This window comes from Nelusetta ayraudi, unplaced genomic scaffold (genome assembly GCF_046127955.1).
Source record: "Nelusetta ayraudi isolate G7.1 ecotype Tasmania unplaced genomic scaffold, CSIRO-AGI_Nayr_v1 ptg000019l, whole genome shotgun sequence".
NCBI classification, from domain to species: Eukaryota; Metazoa; Chordata; class Actinopteri; order Tetraodontiformes; family Monacanthidae; genus Nelusetta; species Nelusetta ayraudi.
In genome coordinates, this window is record NW_027466069.1 from 786748 (window position 1) to 800616 (window position 13869).

The following is a 13869-nucleotide window of genomic DNA, read 5'->3' on the forward strand; positions in this document are numbered from 1 at the left end:
GCGAGGGCTTAGAGGGAGAGTTTGTGTGTGTGTGTGTATGTGTGTGCGTGTGTGTGTGTGTTGGGGGTGGAGGGTTTAGACCGTGGCCTCGGCTGATCTGCGGCGGATTGTCGGGAAATTGATAAAAAAAACAGCCCCAGAAAAGGGGACGGCGGCGAAGAAAAGGACAGATTTAATTGGAAGGGAGGGGAAATAAGGCGGGCGGGTGGATTACAGGCGGCGGTTTTGTCGAAGGGGGTTAAGGAAGACGATGAGGTAGACGGAGAGAAGGGAGAGAGAAGGGAGAAGGGAGCGGATTTAGCGCGCCGCCACTGCCGTCGCCGCTCCTTTTCAATCTGTTGTGTGAAGGAAAAACAGAAACATCAAAAAACAAAAAAAACTCGAGCCATTCCGCGGCTTCATCCCGCTCTGCGAGGCTCCTCTGATGCCGTTCCTGGGCGAGCTAACCTGCCGGGAGTCACATCAAAGCAGCCGCCGAGCACACGGCGAAATCTTTTTAGGGAAGAAGAAGAAGAAGAAGAAGAAGAAGAAGAAGAAGAAGAAGAAAGAAAAAAAAACATCTGTCACTCCTGCAGCCGCCGGCCTCGGTTCCTTCAGGCGGATGGAGGGAGGGATAGATCACAGTCACACTGTACGCCACTGCTGCCTCCGCTCCCAGTGGTGCGGAATGTCCCTTTAGCGGCACGATCCAGCTCCCCAACGCGCTCCCTCTGCCCCACCGCTGCCGTGAATAAGAAACGAGAACGGTAGAAAGGAAAACTGGGACTGTGACGCCGGCGGCGGGAGGACACGGTCACATGATCAGAGAGCAACCGGGGGCTTCCGATTGTTCCCGGAATGTTTCCACGACGAGGCGGAAAACGTGACGGCCCATTAAGGTGTCGCTCTGCATTTGCATTGCCTCAGTAACGGAACCCCGGCTTGTTATCCAAACCTCCATCCTCCAGTTTCCCCGCTGCCACAGACACTATAGAATCATTTATGAGCCTTTTAGTTATTCATTTATTCATTCATGAATGAATGAATTCATTTATTGGAAAAGACTAAGAGCCCCAATCACCCATCAGCCACATTCAGGTGGTGCCAGGTGGAAGTCAAACTGTTTGACTGTCTCTTGCTCTTCTTCAATAATAATGATGACAAATACAACTAACACTAGCTAACACTGGACACACAAGCCAACACATAGCGGCAGTGGGGGGAGGCATCAGTGACATCACAGACAGCCAAATTACAAAAGCCGCAGAGGGACCAAGAGGGCGGTCAGAACAGGTAACGTGGGGAACGTGCAACCTTGCTCTCCTGCGGATGCGACGAGAAGCACTTGACCCTGCGGGCTGCCTGCCGGCCCCTCAGCACCAGCGAGTGGCTGCTGCGCTGGCCGCTGACGCAGGACACGTCCAGCCGCTCCAGAAAGTGCACGTAGAGCTGCCAGACCTGCGAGGGCGTCGCCGTCCACCTGTCGCTGCGGAGAGGAGAAGAAGAAGGAGGTGGATTGTCGTAGGCGTAGCCGTGCAGGACCTCGAGCCGTGCATTTCATCCATTCCACCGAGCTCCCAAATGAGGCCTTTCTAGTCAGTTCTGGCAATTTCTTTCAGCAATCGACTCCCTTTTAAGCGTTTACCAACTCAGGGAGTGAGAGCTGCCGGGAAACAAACAACAAGAAAGAAAAGCGGAATAATGGAAAGTAACAGCGTTAGCCTAGCTGCTGCTAAAGAGGTTAGCGCTGACGCCGCACCGGCGGCTGGCGCCTCTAATTGACACGTTATTGAGTTTTTGCAGTTTATGGGAACTTTAAATCTCTTTAGAAGTGAGCAGCCGCGGCAGTGAGGCCGAAAACTGACACGGTGTGGAGCCAAACCGTCGTTAAGGCGGCGGTAATGAAGAGTTGGACGTGCCTGTATAACTGATTAATCATCCCCATAATTCTGGTGTGAACCCGGTGCAGGTCTGAGGGATGGCTTCACTGGCTGCAGGCGCTCAGACCACCAAGCCTCCGCCTGATTTAGTCACATTAAACCTGTGTGAACAATTTAATTAGTGTGAAACGGAACGCTCCTCCAGGCTAGTCCCTCTCTCTTTCTGCCTGTGTGTGTGTGTGTGTGTGTGTGTGTGTGTGTGTGTGTGTGTACGCTGTATACATACGTAAAAACCATCACATAAAACATTTTCATGTGCGGGCTGGCGCTGCCGGGCACTTTGATGTAAACATCCTGCGGTTCCCCCGGCACCTGGACGAGAGGCAGGAAGGCGGGAGAGTGGACAGAAACATGAAGAAGAAAGAAAGAAACATGGAACAAAAAAAAGGAGGGGGAAAGAAGGAGATCTCACATTAGCACTTTAAAGGTGTCTGGTGCGGTTCAAGGGCGAGCCTTTCAGGTGTAACGCCTTGGAATTGATGAGCGCGAGGCAGACTAAAGCTATCAGCCCGCTAACTAATCCCCTGACAATACCGAGGCTGAGGAGGAAAAAGGAAAAGGATATCATTCGCTCACCGGCATCCGCGTCTGGCAGACAACGTTGGGGTCACTGCAGCGAACGGAGACGTGGGCGGGGCCATCCGGGTCATTGGCTGACGGAGCACACGAGGAAGAAATTGAAGAGCGATGAGCACGCAACAGTTCACAGTGCTGCGTCTCGCCGAGATGCACTGGCAAGCGTTTTCAGTCAGCGTCGCTTTAAAGGTCCGCTGTGTACTGGACCTGACAGCAAGATGGCAGCTAACGAGGAGCGAGACCCTTATTGCTCTGTTTATATGTACGAGAACCATTCTAAGGGTAGGAAAACCAAATTGCTTTTATTGTACTGCAAGCATAGACTTTTATTAATGTGTATGAGTGTATGAGTATTTATGGGCCGTATGGGCAGTAAGCTGTGACTCATCTAAAAATCAAATCAAGCCAGATTTTACACACTGGACCAAACAGTCAAGCTTTCCACCAATAGGAAGCATCGAGCTGCCGCTGCCCGGCTACCCTGCCTTTAAGTATTGAACGTGACAGACGGTTCAGTCACTTCCCCAGGATGTCCCGCCCCTTAAGCTTCCTGCGAGCTTGTCGCCATACGAACGCGTGAAACAAATCCGGAAATTGGGAAAGCGCTCCATCTGTCGCGCCAGGTGATCCGACAGCAGGTCAAGATTTATGACAGTATAACAGAATATCTTGTAGTAAACAAATCTGATTTTTTTTTTTTTTTTTTAAAAGAGAGGAAAAATTAGATAACTGAGCGAAAACTAACTTGTTACAAAACGGATTAGATCAATCTGATTGACGATTTTGAATAACATGCGCCACACTTTCACACTGTTTCATTATTTCTGTTTTCCTTTCATTTCCTGATGGTGAAGGTTTAGACGTCTCTGCCGTTATTGCCCCCCCCCCCCCAAACTCCTCGACACAAACTGTGCAATATTATGAGATTGTTTTTGCTGATATTTCAGCAAAAGCGCCTTAAAAATGAAGGGACAACGAATACATTTTTCATCATCATCATCATCATCATCATCATTATCATCATCATCAACCAAAGCGTCCGCCCCTCCTGCCAGTGGGTGAGAGCAGGAGTGGTGGCTGCTGGGAAGTGGCTGTGCTGCACCTGCTGGCTGCTGCCACGGCGGCAGGCGGATGGCCTTCTTCAGGAAGCAGAGCTCCGGGTGGTACAGCCGGAAGGTCTGGTCCACCGCGTGGGGCGTCGGCTCCACGTTCACCTGCAGGATGGCCATCGGTTTGCCGTCCTCGGCTTCAAACGTGACCTGTGTGGGGCGAATGGTGTCAAAGGGACAGATGTCAGACACCCACAACAGAATGATTATCACTATTTAGCTTCTTTTGTTTTTAATCAATAAAAGAGCACAACACTCTGGAGCTCCTGGAGAAATCAGTTTTTCTTTCCTCCCTCGCGACAGAATCTCTGCCACTTGCGTCAACATTGTGTTCGGATTTCAATTAATTTGAGTGAGTGGCGACGTTTAATTTATTCCTTGGCGAGTAGCGACGATTAGCAGAAATAATAAAAATAAGACAAACCGAGGAATGAGTCGTGTCTATTTAGCCGTTAATTGGCGTTTGAATAATCGGAACATCTGCTGCCTGTTTGTTTCATTTCTCGTGGGTTTTTTGTTTTTTTTTATGAGTAGGTGTAAGAGCGTCTCAGCGTTTTTTGGACACTCGGATAATTTGACCGTTTTCGATCACCGTCGTGCGAAAAAGAGGCTGCATTTTTTCACGTTTTCTTCCCCAGGCGGATCAGCTCTCAGCGCCGCATAAACAGCCTCTGAGAGTTTTTTTTTTTAATCTAAAGGAAAAACCCACCGGAGAGTTCCATGATGATGGTGCACGTTGTACACCAGCGTGTTGAAGGGAAAGGAAAAAAGAAAAAAGAAAAACTGGCTGGGGCAACCGAGAGGCCCCACTGATGCGCTGAATGCGCTTTGAAGTTTGCTGCATTAATGTAGCCCTCAGGATCTTTGCATATCAACGCCAGCGTGTTCACACGTACCGGTGGGCGCTAATTACATATGCTTGTATACGGTAGCCGATGTATATATAGATGAAAACATATGTAAACCAAATTGGAATTGGAAAGCATGTCACGTAGCATGGCGACCTACACCGTTCTAAACACTGCGATTTGCACTCGCAGAGTGAAAGCGGCGGCCGCGCAGCTAGCATGCGGCGGGAGGGAGAGAAACCTGTTGCGAGCCGGTTGAGCGTTAGCACCACAGATTTGCGCATTTGATGGCGTCACAATCAGAGAGTTTCTCGAGACGAGGGGGACATGAAACGGGATTATCACGGTTACTGAATGGAAGATTCTATCGCCGCAGTGATGTCAGCTGTGACGCACTCCCAAGTAAGTGCGTCTATTTTAGGCTTTTCCAGGCAACTACACTGACAAAAACGAATCAACTAAAAAAAGCTTTTCTTATGCAAGTTTGAAATGTGTTGCCGCTGATATTTTTTTTCCCAGTCGACTTTGTAGTACGACTGCAATATTAAGGCTACCTGTATCTTGATTCTTTTCTCTACTGCCCCCCTGAGGGCAATCTCAGCAATGACCCACTTTTCGTCTACAACTGGATTGTTTTCAGTCTCAGTGAGAACTGTCAGATGTGAATCTGAGTCATTTAAACTCTGTGGTCTAAGTCGGAATATTACGAAAGCCATCACTTCATCTCACCGACAGACAGAACAACAATGCATACACACAGTTGGAGCAGGCAGACACACGCACACACACACACACACACACACACACACACAAATAAACAAAGTGAAAGATTTTGCTTGCATTTTCCTTTTTCCTAGTCATGATTGTACTCCTGGGTGCAAGTCCTGGGACTTGCACCCAAAGTTTTACCCCAGTTCAGGCTTTGGATCCTGTTTCAGCTCCATTTGTGAAGCTAATTCTGTCAACCAGTTCGGACAGAACCTTCGCTACAGCTGCACGACCGGTCAAAAACTGTCCCCGGCCAGCGACGCGCCAACACTCCACTCTGAGGTGACGCCTCAACGTTTTGCTCGCCGCTGATCCCCACCAGGCGACAGATGTCCGGCTCACTGACGGGTCAGACTTTTGCGGAGTCCTGGCAGAGCTGCAGGAGTGACTGCGGCGATGTCTGATGGCTGACTGGCTGACTGACTGGCTGACTGGCTGACTGGCTGGCGGCACTGATGCTGGAGCTGTTGCAGGAGGAGGAGGGGAGGGAGGAAGGGGCGGGACTTGTCAGCTTAGAGCAGGACACAGATTTGATCCAGACGCGACCTCGGTGACCCGCTGACAGGATTTTTTGCTCAGAGCAGCAGTGCTGACACGCGGGTGCACGCACGCCTGCGTGAGCACCCACAAAACACACACACACGCGCGCCTGGCAGACTGGCAAATATTTCATCACATGGTGCAATGGGAGAGCTCGGGGCCACTGTACTCTGCATTGGAAAGAGGATCACTGCAAGGTGCTGCAGGTTGGTGGAATCTAGGTGGCGTCTTAGTCGAGTTGAGGTCGACCACGGCGGCTGGGGGACGACGTTAAAGCGGCCCGCGGAGCAGCGCATCGTGCCGACGCGCAATAAAGTTCCGGACTCTGCCGACAGCCCGACATTGTTTCCCCCTCCTCTAATCTCCTTACATGTGCTAAACAGCAAAGTAAGTGCGTTTAAGGGAGAGAGAAAAAAAACTTGGAAGCAGATTAGCGGAGGAGAAGTGCCGAGCTGTTCCTCCAATCAGCAGATAGGAGCCACAGTGGCCGGACTAAAAGAAAAAAAAGGGGGGGGGGGGGGAAACTCCACTCGGCACAGATAAACAGCGTTAAGCGAGATAAAAAATGATTCCCAGCATATAATTTTGCTTGACAATCTTGTCTGGCCAGCGCTGGCTTTTTAAAGAGTTGACACTTCAAAGCGCTCTTTGTGTCTGAGCTGCGACTGTGTGGGGGAGGGAGGGAGGGAGGCAGGAAGCGGGAGGCGAACTGCCACTCCGCCGAGACTAGTCTACCAGAGTGTGTGTGTGTGTGTGTGTGTGTGTGTGTGTGTGTGTGTGTGTGTGTGTGTGTGTGTGCGCGCGCGCGCAGCAGAGGCTGTTAGACTTAGGGATGTACTACAAAGTCAACTTTACTACACTCTCCCTTCTTCTTACTCTAAATGGAGCGCATATAAAGCTGTTTTTTTTTCTTTTAAAACTGCAGCAAGAAGTTGGATTCTCGCACCCCCCACCTCCTCCTCCACCTCCATCTCCTCCTGCTCCTCCTCCTTCTCCTTCTCCTCCACCTCCACCCCCTCTTCCTCCTCCTTCTCCTCCTCCTCCTGCCGAAGATACCCGGTTACACACTGGGTATATTGCAAATGTTTAAGTTGTTATCTTGGCAGCAAACGCACCCTGCGCATCCACAGCTCAGATCTAGGCCGTTGCAGTAATCTCCGCCCGGAGACAAGCAGCTGTGGGACGGGGAGAAAACACACACACACACACACACACACACACACAGTGGCGCGAGGAGCAAAAGTTTAGTAACGCGCCGTGTACCTTGACAGTCTTGGCAGCCACGATGTTGGACAGATTCTTCCTGGCCAGCTGAGAGCCTCGGCCGGCGGGCAGGAAGCTCGGCCCCTGTCAGGGTTTGATTACAGGAGTTATCAAAAATACTCATCACCGCCGGCCGACAGCAAAGATAATGGCGCGTCTGCGGCAATCCAAGAGGAGGAAGGAGAAGAAGAAAGAGGGGAAAAGTGACTGCTTTTCCTCGCGAAGCCCCCCCCGACCACGACAGTGCGCGCACATCAAAAGCAACTCGGCGCCTGGCTTGTTGTGATACGCGCCAGTCGCCCCGAGGACGCATCATTTGTGGATGATAATTCTTTCATTTTTGTCGCTGCACAACCTTGCGTTGCCGCGTTGCGCTCGTAATGATCTCTGGGTCGCTCAAGGCAAGGAAAAAAAAGAGGGAAAAAATCCCTTTACAAAGGAAACTGATAAGTTAAAATGTTGTAATTAATTTTTTTCTGACCAAAAAAAAAACTGCCTGATGAACTTTTATTATTTTCTTGAAAAAGTGAAAGATAAGGTCTGTAAATAGTAATAAAGAATGTGTGAATGGGAAAAGGGGTTTCCAAGGTTTTCAAGTAATTGCACAAACTTCTCTTTACTGATGTTTTCTAAGCATGTCCTTGTTGGGGGCTCCACTCTTCAGGAGGTATGTGCAAAAACAGGCATTTTTGAAAATTGTGGCCATTTGTGATGAGCCAGGTGTCGGCTCCTACACTTGAGACCACCTTGTTGTCCTTGTTTTTTTCACCCTGATTCAGCGGGAAGCTAAAGCTAACTGTTTTTAGCAGGAGGCTGTAAACAGGGGGCTAAATAAGCCCTTTTCTGGACAGACATATCATGCTGCTCCGCTGAAACTTGGGATGAGAAATCAGATTTAAAAAAAAGGGAACAATAAAGGAACCCCTTCTTCAGCCTACCTGCAGGGCGGCGCTGTGGTCGCAGCGGAAGCTCTGGTACTTTAGTGGGATGTGGACGCTCTCCTTGGGCCGGAGGTAAACCCTTGGACCGGGGCAGCCCTCTTCCAAGTGGAACATGTTCTCCTCCAACCGAGTCGGAGTTTTGGTGAGCACCTTGAAGTGGGCCCACTCCTCAGTGCTGGTGATGACACTAGACGGAAAGATTAAAGGAGACGGCGGAGATGAAAAAAGAGGTGGGCACCTGAGAGATCGAGAGAGAGAGAGCCAAGATCAGAGGCGGGTTTGTTCTCGCTGGGCTTCGCAAGATGAATGCAAGTGACATCGCCACGGAATTTGAACAAAATACGATGACAACAGCAGGAGGCGTCAGCAGACGCTTCGGCTTCAAATTAAAAATTAGAAGACTTGTATTAAATTAATAAAAAAAAATAGTAACAACATTTTTGAGGGCTGCTTTTATAACAAACAAAGCCAGATCAGAGGCTGGATGGCTGTACTGTGAACTCCGAGTCATTCTAGCGCCCCCTGATGGACTCTTGCTGGTGAAAAAAAAATTATAGCTATACCACAGAAGTGATGAGTCGCTGTGTTGAGAAGAAGAAAAACTGCAGCAAACTCTCCTCAAACAACATCCTTAATCTCTTCCAGGAGAGAGGGAGAAACTAGCACAACACTCCGGTTGCCGCAATTTCACACAAACACACACACACACACACACACACAAAAGGTGCAGGCGGGTCAGGTAGATCCCCGGGCTCTATTTCCCAACCAGTGGAATAAAGTACCAGGAGGGCGTCACACATTCCAGCAGCAGGTTGGAAGGTCACTTCCTCACTTTATCTTTTTTTTTTCTCCTGAATAAAAAAAAATATATATAAAAAAAACCTCAAGCACAAACACATGAAGGGAAGAGTTGCTTCAGACATCAAAGGTTCCACCTGCATGTGCGCATGCAGGCGGGGGAGCGACGCTCCCCACTGCAAGCGAGGCTTTATGAATTCGTCAAGGTCCCACCTCGCTCACATTACGAGTCGCTGCGTTCGATCGAGGGGGGAAACCGCGGCGACGCCGTCCCGCGCGCCAGCAGTGAAATATTCATCCCCGCGGCCCAGTGCGGCAGCAAACAAAAGTGCGTTTTTGATCCGGGACTCGGTGGGCCGCGAGAGGAACACGAGAACCGGTGGCTCCATCTTTTACGAGCGAGAAACAACAAACCCGGGCAGGAGTTGAAAAGGACAACGATGAAGTGAAGACGGCTAAAAGGACATCAAGAAAAAGGGTGATTGAATTTTTTATTTTATTTTTTCCAGCCAGCTGGAGTTGAGGTGCTAATCCGCCCCCCCCCTCCCCCACTGCCAAGGATGAGGACCAGGGGGCGCCGAGCGGAATGGAACGCGGCCGACAGGTAAGCAGCGGCAAACGGAGCCTCCGGCTTCGGCGCCGACTTCAAAGCGGCAGCTCGCCCCGGCCTGCTCCCGTCTGTTCCTGCTGAACAAAGAGCCGACCCGAGGCCCCGGCCGCCGAGCTCCTTCCTCAGTCGCGGGGGAGAAAAACGACGACGGGAGGCGACGGCGCGGCGGGGAGTCACTCCGAGGCCACGCTGCACCTTCGCCGAGTCGGGCAGAGAAGGGAGGCATAGCCGAGGCCGATTTTCATCATTAAATCATCAACCGCCAGGGTCGACCAAACTTGGGTTTAAAGGGGCGGTTCACAATTTTGGACGTAGGACCTTGTTTCCAAGCTCTCCAGCGTGCGGCTGTTTCTCACCGGAGACAGCTTTCGACAATCCATGTGCATCTCAGCAGCAACGCAGTCTCCTAACTAACTATATTTCCTGTTTAGTTGACAATAGATTACAGCAGTGGCAGACTGATATCAGCTATTAGGCTGCCGCTGTCACAGCCGCAGAAGCAGAGTACGGCACAGCTTGTTATACTATTAAACAACAGCAAAGTAAAATTCAGCCGCCTCTGAAACTCGAGCCTCAAAACGTCCTTTTATTCCTTTTATTTACAACTTTGTTCCGTTGACACAGATGTTTACGTCAATAGTCGGGCGTTGATTTGCCTCACGGTGCTGCGAGTATTTTTTGGCGGGCCAGCAGAAAGAAGATTACCAGTGAACTTTGCTGAAACGGTCTCCACTGATAAACAGCAGCACACGGAATAACTTGAAAAAATGAGGTCCTGTGTCCAAAACTGAACCGCCCCTTCAACCTGAAATTTTCTGCGTTTCCCTTGATTGTGCATGGAAACCTCATCCCGACGAAGAAAAATGGATAAATCCTTATCTTACACTTTACTGCATTTTTTTTCTATTAAAAGTCTTTCAAGATAAAGACTCCCGGACGAGCTGTCGACACAGGATGGAACGGCATTGTCAGTTGCGCGGTATCACAGTGACAAGAGGCTCTTGGTGTGGTTGATAAGATCCTGCAGGGAAACAAGTGTTGTTTTTTATTTCAGCAGCAAGAGGCCAAAACTTTTGACTAAAGAGTGACACGAGTTTTGCGAAATTGCAGAGTTACACATGCCTGTGAGCGGCAGCATTCTGCTTGGCAAAAGTCGGTCATTTTATTTTATTTTTTTTCGAGCAAATCGTCAATTCAGGTGAACACAGCCATCAACCAGAGGGGAAATACAGAGAATTCCACCAAAAGGGATCCTCACCAAAAACATCAACCCCTGATTCCATATATCCGGGTCTCCTATTTATCAGTGCGAACACACACAACACTAAAATGACCCTGAAAGGCAGAGCTGCTGCTGCTGCTGCTGCTGCAGTGTTGTTTCATCAGTCTGGGGATATTAAAAAAAAGAAACTGCCGTGTTTCAGTCGCCAATGACGGCTTCACCTCTCAGCTGTGATGGATTCCATTTCATAAAATGAGTGGCAGTGGATGAGTTAGAGCCGGCGGGGATTCCCTCCCTTTGTAATATATAGCAGGTGGAGCGTCGGCAGTGTAGATTACCTGGAATTATACTGGGAGGAACTCTTAACATTTGCTCAAGAGGTGCTGAAACCCTCCAGACGTCAACTGGAAATCATCATCTCCCTGTTAGAAAAACGACTGGATTGATGGAGCAATTGAAAAGCCAGCCGCTCCTCTTCTCTTCCAGACGTGTGACAGAAAAAAAAACAGTGACTGTGCAAATAGAGCAGGGGATATGGTGGCGGCGGGAGGGGGAGCGTTGGGCATCGACAGAGTTCCACCAGGTTTGTGCTCAGACACAAACGGCCCGGATTTCAGTCTTGTCGGCCAACGCGTCTGGAGCAAACGTCCGAGGCGGCAAAATAAATAAACACGGCACCTAGCGAGGATGCGGGGATTGATGACTCTCAATTAAAGCCGGTGGGGCCGGGTGACCGAGGCTAATGCCGTAATGACTCATCGGCGCCGCTCTCCAGCCTTTGTTGATCAACGTGATATATGTTAATCCCGGGCGGAGGCATGAGCCGAATCCATAACAAAAGGTCCAACGAGCGGGGGGGGTGGGGGGGGGATTAACGGAGGCGAAAAAGAAACAAACACAGGCAGGGGGAGCAGAGCAGAGTGGAGAAGAGCGGAGCGGGCCGTCCAAGAAAACGTCAGTCTGTCAGTCAGGAGGGGCGGCGGCGGGATTACAGCAAGTATTCAGCATTTTAGCAGGCACCGCGAGTGTGTCTGTGTCAAGGACGGTTAATTGGGTTCTCGGTCGCTCCTTGTTTTGCCCGCTCAACGTCCCCAGGGGGGAAATGAAGCCGTGAATTTGCCACGTTTTCGCTCATTTTTCGGAAGAATGAGGGGAAAACAGGCAGTCAATCAGGAATAAACAAGGCAAAGAGCCAAAGCCTGACCAACACAGGCAGATGCGGCTAAACCGGGAGAGATACCAGTGAGGAATCTGAGCTCTATGTGATGTCACAAAGGGCCATCTTGGTGAGAACTTGGTGGTTTTGTCCACGCTTAATCGAAAAGTGAACGCTGCAACAGAAAGTAAAGGACATTTTCTTCTCAGTCCAGGCAGGAGACACACGTTAGGAAACACTCATAGCAAATTTTTGACATCGAAAGAATGAATGAGAAAAGAGGACAAACTGAATCCAACAGGTCACATTTCACTTGAATGTTCAGTGAGTGTTCTCAGAACTCTTGAGAAGCGCCTCGTCTATTCACGAGACTCCAAGTTCTCCACTTCCTCACGAGGACGGATCCTTGACTTTGCAAGTGGTGACAAAAAGACAAGCAAAAAAATTTTATAAAATAAAATTAAAAACACCAGGCAGTTAGTGGCTCCTCCTTTTGACGGTTGAACTTCAGTTTAATGTTGTTCCACTTGACATCACCGTGGAGTATTTTCTACCCGCTCGCAGCACTTCATGACAGGGAAAAATGAAGTGGTAGGTAAAAAGGGATAAATGTGCACTTGACGAGAAAGAAGAAGGAGAGTTCATCTCTTCGTAGGCGAGGACAAATCTATGGGTCCCAAAGTGGGCAAATAAACAACAAACGTTCCAGCAACACTCCCCCCACCCTCCTCATCACCAGCTAGCTGCAAGCTACAGTCACGGAGCGCTCACACTCACAGCTACGCCCCTCACCTGAGCTCGGGGTCGTCGCTGCGGACGGTGACAGTCTGCGGCACGTTGAAGGGGTTCTTGAGGACAAACTCCATGTAGTGGGCGGAGCCCAGGCTGGCGAAGAGCAGGTGCTCGGTGGTGATGGCCCGGCTCAGCATGCTGGCGATGCCCTCGGCCTTGGCGCGCTCGGAAATGCGGGGGATCCAATGGACGCCCTCCCGGGGCGGAGCCTCCGTCGCCGCGTCCTGACGACCGGAAGCAAAGTCAGGCCTCTGCAGACATTACTGGCACCCCACGTTACAATGCTGCGTTCAGCAAAATATGAAGACACACGTTATGTTTGTGTTGCAATGTTCGTCCACTTAATTCCAACAATTTTCGACAATCGAACTGAAACAAAGTCGACAACACGGGCAAAATTAGCTAAGCTTTGGGTAGCATAAACTCTCCTGTAAACACTTTAACACACACACACACACACACACACCTGCTGCATGACATATTCATATCCCGTCTGACTTACGTCTTGCACTTTGTTATTGCACAGGTCCACTACCAACATTCTACAATTACCATCAACAGACAGACTCACAGACAGACTCACAGACAGACTCACAGACAGGCCTGGTTTCCGTGGCAAACGAGCCGAGCCATATATACACCATAATAAATCTAACTGGTAATAATTTAAAGGCTTTTTGCCGTAGGCCAGCGGAATCGACGCGTTGACGAAATTAAAATGCTGCATTGATCTCCTCAAATTAGTTTGGTGTCCCCGGAGCAAACTAAATGGTAGCCGGTAGCCTGGAAAAAGCCCATTTGTAACGGCACCTGTGAAGTATATATCTCTCTCACAACCCTCAGATGGGTCATGCCAACTGCTGGTGGGGCCTGCGAGAGAAAGAGAATGAGAGAGAGTGAGAGAGAGAGAGAGAGAGAGAGAGAGACGACCGCGGTTGAGGGAATGCGGCGTGTACGAAATACCTCCGACAGACGTGCAGCGCAGCCCAAATCACATTTAGCATGTGAAGTCATGGGTGAAGGTACACGATGTGCCCCCTTGGGTTGGAGCACAATTAACACCTTCCCCGCACAGGCACACAAAAACAAAGGGGTGGGTGGGCGGCTGGGTGGGCACCAAAGGGCACCTAACTATTGGGATGGTAACAGTGGCGGGCTGTCACGCCGATGCGCCACACGCCTGCAAAACTCCCTGACGACGTGTTTGGCAGCCGGTAGAAAACGGCTCTTGTTCTGTCAGTCAGTCAGTCAGTCAGTCTGTCTGGGAGCTTTGAGCTGATGAGATGTACGCAGCCCGTGGATGTATTACAAGAACCGGAATACTGGA

At 50.0% G+C, this 13869-nt stretch overlaps 1 protein-coding gene across 1 annotated transcript in view; it reads right to left on the reverse strand.

Annotated features, from left to right (window-relative positions):
- Positions 1 to 13869, reverse strand: part of nphp4 (nephronophthisis 4) — a 129208-nt gene that overhangs the window by 3874 nt on the left and 111465 nt on the right. The window contains exons 20-26 of the mRNA XM_076026115.1: positions 12543 to 12766; positions 7962 to 8151; positions 7024 to 7107; positions 3598 to 3754; positions 2496 to 2572; positions 2146 to 2231; positions 1294 to 1465 (exon numbers count right to left, since the gene is read on the reverse strand). Of these exons, the coding sequence (XP_075882230.1) occupies positions 1294 to 1465; positions 2146 to 2231; positions 2496 to 2572; positions 3598 to 3754; positions 7024 to 7107; positions 7962 to 8151; positions 12543 to 12766 (990 nt within the window). The remainder of the gene's footprint in view (positions 1 to 1293; positions 1466 to 2145; positions 2232 to 2495; positions 2573 to 3597; positions 3755 to 7023; positions 7108 to 7961; positions 8152 to 12542; positions 12767 to 13869) is intronic.